Raw genomic sequence first — 7378 nt, forward strand, 5'->3', positions numbered from 1 at the left:
CCAACACCCATACTCACACACACAAAAAAGAAAAGAAGGAAATCTTATCTTCATAGTTTATACAGACAGTGCATAACTTGTTAAACCTAACACTTGTATATGCCTTACTGTAAAGATAGAGTACTGACGTTTTTGTAATTATTTGCTATTCCTATTTATCTTAGCTGGATCACTGTTCTTGTATGATCGAAAAACACTTCGTTATTTTCGCAAGGATGGTCATAGGTGGAGGAAGAAAAAAGATGGGAAAACTTTTAGAGAAGCTCATGAAAAGTTGAAGGTGTGCTGTTCTTTTTATTAGTTGTAATTTTCACCTTTATGGATCCATTAATTCAATTGAAACTCTGTCATGGGTCAAACTATTGTGTTGGAATACCTGCATGTAACTCAACAAAATTGTAGTTTCTAGGGTGTCTTCTATTTTTCTGGTGTCTAGGTTTCTCAGTTTAAATCAATCTATTTATTAATCACCTTTTCTTTTCCATTAATTTTATTTTTATGTTATTTTTTGTTGCATTAGTTGCCTAACAAATTGCCTTGATTGTTGAGTGTAGGCTGGTAATGTTGATGTCCTGAATTGTTACTATGCTCATGGGGAGGATAATGAGAACTTTCAAAGGAGAAGTTATTGGATGCTTGATGAGTAAGTTTCTGTCATTCTGTTGAACTTAGGGTTTGTAAGACCTATTCCTGATTTCTTTCATAACATTTAGAATGATACTTAGAGGCTTCTTGGCATTTTTGGTAATATTGTTGAGTTATTAATAGATTGAGTCTTAGTTTTGCATTAGTTGAAACTGTGGAAATTTGTTTTGTAATGATGTTTAATTTGTTCTTAATCCAAACTTGGACCTTGCAGACAAACAGCGTTTGTTAGGTGTTATAATAAAAGATTGAGATTAAATATATTTTGAAAACTGATAAAGCCACTGGCTGAAGTAGGATACCCTGCAGCTGCATCTGACTCATTTTGATCCTCGGGCTAACTAGAAAGGGCCATAGGGGATCTTAAGGGGATTATCACTTAAATTGCTAGTGTTGATCATTTTTCATGTCAACTTAAACATTGTTTTTGTCTGCAGGCAGTTAGAGCACATTGTTCTTGTACATTATCGTCATATTAAAGAGGTACATTTTTAATCTATTCTTTTGCATTTTTATCTTAAAATTATTTGGATAAGATGTTATATTGAAACTAGCATCAAGTAAATCTGGTGTAGGTTAAAAACAACTATGGTGATTTTCTCACCCTAATGTGATCCATTGTTCTCTTATGCCATGCTGCATAATTTACAGGGTTACAAGTCCGGCGTCTCACATTCCCCTGCAGCTCCTGTATCCTTGGTTGGTAGCTCTCGAACAAGTTCAGCGCCTTCCTCTGTCAAAATAGAGTCACCTATATCTGTATTTCAAACATCTGTTTCATCAACTGCAAATGAAGTTGAGCAGGCTGGACGAGCTTCAGTGTGTGATGATCGGCACTCAGAGAATGGTCCTCAAGTCTTGTCTCATGCTCGGCCTATTGACACTTCAATTCCTCACAATGCACGGCTGCTTGGACATGAAGCCACTGGTAAGTACTGGTTGTACTTTAAGAAAAAAGTATCAGTAATTCATATTTTCAGATATTTGGTATTCATATTTATTTTATTTTTAAATTTAATTGTTGTTAATCTGGTGATATTTAAGTGGCAAATGAACAAAGATAATTCCATTTGTTACTTGACTTGACTGTTTTTGTTTATTGGGTCCAAGGGGATGAATATTTTGTTCCTATGCTTGTCTATCTGGCAATTTTCTTTGCATTTTCTGGTCTATAAATTTATTTGCTCTGTTCTTTAGGTTTTGCTGAGTTGATGAGGGACCCTCTTATTTCATGGTCATCTTCTCTCCCTAGCTTTTATCCTGGCTCTGGCTTATCATCATGTGCAACAATAGAGAACACTAGTAGAACCACAGTTGATATGAATGATGGAGAACTTCATGTAGAAGCAGATCCCATAAATCAGCATGTTCAAAATTTCAGAGATAGGCTCATGACTGATGTGTGCATACAGCCAGTTACAGGAATGTTACATGCTGTAAATCAGGTTTAGGAATGGAAAATTGGCTATTATAAATAAATTGCAAGCTTTGATGCCAATCTCTACTTTGCTTTATGATTCCAATACTAGCCTCATAGTTTGGGTAGAGTAGTGTTAAATAGAAACTAGAAAGCCTAACAATAGTAAGAAAAATTAGCCATTTCATTTCAAGTGAATGACAGCAATATAGTAATGTATTTTACAGTTTTGTGATAAATGTATACGAAACTTCTGTGCTTGACAAGTTTTCCGATTGACACTCTGTTTCGTGTGTGTGTATGGTTTACTAGTCATGTTGCTTTCTCCATGTAACTCTCTTTTGTACGTTGTCACAGGTGCAAAAGGAGCATGATTTAGTTTCATTGCGTACCCAATTCCATCATCATCATCCTGTTTTAGCTACAAAGAACGTAGTTGAACAAAAATTCCAAGATGGTGGTTTGGACAATGATGACCCACAAAATGTTGAATCTGGGGAACTGAAGAAGCTTGATTGTTTTGGATGGTGGATGGATAAGGAGATAGGTTGAGATTGTAACAATTCCTTGATGGCTTCAGTTTCTGGCAATTACTGGAAATCACTTGATGCTAATAATGAGGATAAGGAGGTATCTAGTTTGCGCGGCATGCACTTGGATATGGACTCATTAAGTCCCTATCTTTCCCAAGAACAACTGTTTAGTATCATTGACTTTGCTCCAGATTGGGCATATGCTGGGGTTAGAACAAAGGTCAGTAATGATTTTTGGTTTTCCATAGCATTATATATTCCCCGTTCATGACTCAGACAATATGGTTTCTGATTTATTTATTCCTTCTCTGAAAGGTTTTAATAGTTGGCACATTTCTGGGGAGTAAAATGGGGATGTATGTTTGGTGAAATTGAGGTTTCGGCTGAAGTATTGGCAGAGAATGCGATACAGTGTCAAACTCCTTTGCATTCTCCAGGTCGTGTTCCATTCTATGTAACCTGCAGTAATAGGCTAGCCTGCAGTGAGATCAGAGAATTTGAATATCTTGAAAATCCAAATAAATCTGTAAGCCATGTGGGTATTGAAATCAAACCAGAAGATGAGATACAGCTTGAAGTGCGACTACTTAAAATTTTAAACTTGGGTCCTCACAGTGTGGGTTGGAAATGCTCTGTTCCCAAATGTGAAAATTCTAAAATTAAAAGAACAATGTATTTGACTAGAGACAAAAATAAGAATTTCCAGATCGGTGAAAGCAATCACATGAGCTCTAGGGATGTGTTATTTCAGAGATTAGTTAGTGACAAGCTTTTTAAATGGTTGGTCTTTAAGGTTCATGAGGGAGGAAAAGGGCCGAACATGTTGGATGCTGAAGGCCAAGGAGTGATACATTTGGCTGCTGGTCTTGGTTATGTGTGGGCTATGGCCCCTGTAGTTAATGCTGGTATTAATCCTAACTTCAGAGATGCTCATGGAAGAACAGGACTTCACTAGGCATCACATTTTAGGAGGCCAGATTCTATGGGAAACTATTTTCTTGTGCCTATTTATATTAGTAATTTTAGGGATGTTTTTCACTTTAATGCAAGGTATATATATAGGGTTTGTTTCGTGTTTGCATAACCACATTGCTATTTATTCTTTGGTTAAATTAAATTATGTTCTTGATGTACTGTATTAATTTTCTGTTCAGCCATTATATTTCACTTTCATCTATGATATAAAAGTATGCCATATTTCATGCTAAGGGGTCTATAGTTTTTAACACTTAGACTTCATTTATGATCTGTGTTAGTCTATTTTTAATCGCTGCCACCATATTTTCTGGTATATCTATATTAGTATAATGACTTTGCATCTTGACTCTGTTTTCTTTTCATTCTCTTCAGAGAGGAAACTGTGATTGCACTAGTCAAATTAGGTGCAATCCCAGGTCTTGTTGATGACCCAACATCAGCATTTCCTCGAGGGGAAACAGCAGCTGATTTAGCTTCAAGTAGAGGATATAAAGGTATTGCTGGATATCTGGCTGAGGCAGATCTTGTAAGTCAATTGTCTAGATTAACTGTTAATGAAAATGAGAAGGACAACATTCCACAAACTTAGCAACTGACAATGCATTTGAATGTGCTGATACTGATTCATCAAAGATGACAATGGATGAGCAGCACTATCTAGGAGAGTCACTTGCTGCTTTTCAAAAATCAGCTTATGCTGCTGCTTCAATCCAAGCAGCCTTTAGAGCAAGATCATTCTGTCAAAGACAACTAGCCAAGAATAGCAGTGATATTTCTGAAGATGCACTTGACCAAGTTGCTGATTCTTTGAACAAGGTTTAGAAGATGGGTCATTTTGATGATTATCTGCATTCTGCAGCTTCAAAGATTCAAAAGAGATACCATGGGTGGAAGGGAAGAAAAGATTTTTCGAGAATACGCACCGGCATTGTAAAAATTCAGGTACTTGTGCACATAGAATGTATTTTACTAGCAGCAAGGTCATGCTTGTCTTGTAGGTGATTTTTTTTTTTGAGTTTTTACAATTCTTTCCTTTCCTTTCTCCATAGTATATGCTTCTTTATATACAACCCTCAAATTGTTGTGATGGCTGTAGCTTTTTTTTAAAGGTAACATACTGTTATTTCATTTAGTATTTGGCATTTCCTTGATTTGCCTTGCAGAGTCAATTCTTACTGCCTCTGTCCTCGGTGTCGGGTGGGTCAGTTTGCATTAGCATTTCACCAATTCAGTTTATTGGCTGTAAATGCCTTTGCGATGGAGGTAATATTGCTTCCTCATTTGACTTGCTTCTTCTTTACAGGCTCATGTTAGAGGTCACCAAGTTCGAAAGCAGTAGAAAATAGTTGTTTGGTCTGTTGGCATCGTGGAAAAGGCAATACTGCGTTGGAGGCGGAAAGGAGTTGGTCTGAGAGGATTCCGGGTTGTGCAGTCGGCTTGCACTGTGGCTGGAAATCCTGAGAAAAATTGATGAATATGAATTTCTTAGCATTGGCAGGAGACAGAAATCAGCTGATGTGAACAAAGCTCTGGATAGAGTAAAGTCTATGGTTCGCAATCCAGAGGCCCGTCATCAGTACATGAAGCTTGTCATGAAATCTCAAAATTTTAAGGTGCTGTGGTCCTATCTATTTTCTTTCCCTGGGTAATATTTTTGGCCCACTAAATATATAATCAGTTTTCCTTGATTAAAAGCAAATCAGATTGGAACAGACTGGTGATGGTGGTAGCAGTCAACCACAGCCTGTTGAGTAGTATTTGACAGGAATGGCGAAGAGTAACAGTGACTTACTTTGGATGATAGTTTAAGTCCTACGAGTAAAACTGTAAAATAAGTAACATCTAACATAGTTTTATTATGGAAATTCTGTAAATTAGAAATATAAAAGATAATTCAGGAAAGCAAGGGGAAATGTATATACAATACAGATGTCCTTTTTGTTCCCCGTTTTAGGCATGTAGAAGACAGTTCTATTTGCAATATAATTGACTTAATGTTCAACTACAAGGAGAAAGACAATTAGGGAAAAATCCTTTTAACTTGTTTGTAAACCTTTCTCATTATTTTTATAGGAATCTTAATTTGCAAGTGGTATATTATTAAGATAATTATGAAAAATAGCATATTTATACCAATTAAAATACAATAAAAAAAGTCTGCAAAAATATGTATTTTGATTTACACAAATGTTTGATAAATATCAATTATCAAATTAGTCATTATGTATTTAAGTATATTTAAATTTTAAAGTCTGCAAAAGTCTTCATGTAATCAAATTTTTAGAATAAAATCATTAAATTTTAACACGAGAGACATTGAAAAATTTTACGAAAATAAATACGTGAATGTAAAAAATACCATAGGATAATTGAAATAAATTAAACATTAAAAAAATAAGAGATATGAAAAGTAAGTCTCTTTGAACAAATATTACCGCATATATAACTATAAGAGTTGAAGATGAAATTTCTTTTTCTTTTTGAATTTTAAACGGATTCAAATAGTATTTACATTTATTTTTGTTTTTTTTTAATTAAAAAAACAGTAAAAATATTTTAGAAACACAATACATTCTAAAACCTGCTTAATCCTTTGCTGACTTAGGCATCGGAGTGTCTTTGCAGGTACCACCCCCATTCTTTCATACGCACAAGTCGGACGGAGGCCCCCGAGTAGCAGATCCACTTGAAAGCCTCCTCCTTCATACGTTTGGGCCAACCAACGCCATCCAGCTCATTAATCTCCGGTTACCCATCGTAACAATTTTCAAATCGTGTTTCCTTGAAATTCAATCGATTGGTTTTTCAAAACAATCGATTGAATGATAACTCAATCGATTGGTTTACACTATATCACAAAACAATCGATTGAAAGTTGTAAGGTAGAATGGTAAAAAGCTTATACCAATCGATTGTTTATACTTTCCAATCGAATGAATGTCTCAAAACAATCGATTGTTGTTGTTACTCAATCGATTGAATTCATAAAAACAACATGGATTTGCCAAATACAATCGATTGAAAAGTGATGACATTGAAGTTTTAGCCAAATTCAATCGATTGGTAATGTAATCCAATCGATTGGAAGGTGATGAAGTTGAATGTTCTGCCAATTTCAATCGATTGGTAATGGTACATAAAATTTATAAAACGTCAATGATATTTTCTTTTAAATTAATTTATAAAATTTTTTAGATTTGTGTCTTATAAAAAGTAAAAAAAAAAATTATAGTAGAGTAAAACTTAGCTGAAACCAAATAACATAGTGTAACACACATCTTTGATTAATATTAAAAAAAAAATTAGCCTAATTATGTATATAAAATCCTAAAAAATACAGTTCTATCTTTTTTAATTAAGTTAGCTTTAAAATACCAATAATGCTTTTTCATGTGCTGCTTTTAATCTAAAATTGAGTTAAAATTAATTTATATTTAATAATTTTATACTAAAATTAATTTACTATAATTTTGTTTTATACTTCTTTTAGTATATTTTTTTATATTATATAGTATTTTTTCTAGTATCTTATTGTACAATGTGTAATTCGAATTACCATTTGATTCGAAATGTGAGTAATTCGAATCAATTTGATTCGAACTTCCTCCTACTCACGTGTTCCTACTAATTCGAATTGATACAATTCGAATTATGCTTTTATAATTCGTTCTAAGTTGATTCGAATTACTTATATGCAATGGTTGAGAATAATTGGAGCTGTATTGATTCGAATTATTAAGGAATGTAATTCGAATAAAGTTGTTTCGAATTACATTAAAGTGTGCTTTGGTGAATTCTTGTATTA

The 7378-nt window shown here is 34.1% G+C and overlaps 1 protein-coding gene across 3 annotated transcripts; it reads left to right on the top strand.

The window, feature by feature from the left end:
• Positions 1-6: 6 nt before the first annotated feature.
• Positions 7-5613, top strand: LOC107466080 (uncharacterized). 3 transcript variants are annotated; one of them, XM_021130416.2, is made up of 9 exons: positions 7-280; positions 555-643; positions 1083-1128; positions 1297-1573; positions 1843-2090; positions 2420-2815; positions 3946-4099; positions 4207-4515; positions 4877-5612. In XM_021130416.2, the coding sequence occupies exons 2-6, from the start codon at positions 633-635 to the stop codon at positions 2612-2614; spliced, it is 777 nt and encodes a 258-aa protein (XP_020986075.1). In that variant the 5' UTR covers positions 7-280; positions 555-632; the 3' UTR covers positions 2615-2815; positions 3946-4099; positions 4207-4515; positions 4877-5612. The 3 variants fall into 3 exon arrangements, with proteins under 3 accessions (XP_020986075.1, XP_052109631.1, XP_020986076.1); XM_052253671.1 differs by having other exon boundaries at positions 3946-4515; positions 4877-5613; XM_021130417.2 differs by lacking the exons at positions 3946-4099; positions 4207-4515; positions 4877-5612 and adding an exon at positions 2911-3701.
• The last annotated feature ends 1765 nt before the right edge of the window (positions 5614-7378 follow it).

This window comes from Arachis duranensis, chromosome 9 (genome assembly GCF_000817695.3).
Source record: "Arachis duranensis cultivar V14167 chromosome 9, aradu.V14167.gnm2.J7QH, whole genome shotgun sequence".
In the NCBI taxonomy this organism is placed as follows: domain Eukaryota; kingdom Viridiplantae; phylum Streptophyta; class Magnoliopsida; order Fabales; family Fabaceae; genus Arachis; species Arachis duranensis.

What these genes read in the sequence shown, in the direction of transcription:
- LOC107466080 (XM_052253671.1), top strand. An exon ending in GCTTGGACATGAAGCCACTG is followed by an intron (nt 1,574 to 1,842) that starts GTAAGTACTGGT and finishes TCTGTTCTTTAG; the next exon opens with GTTTTGCTGAGTTGATGAGG. An exon ending in TGTTACATGCTGTAAATCAG is followed by an intron (nt 2,091 to 2,419) that starts GTTTAGGAATGG and finishes ACGTTGTCACAG; the next exon opens with GTGCAAAAGGAGCATGATTT.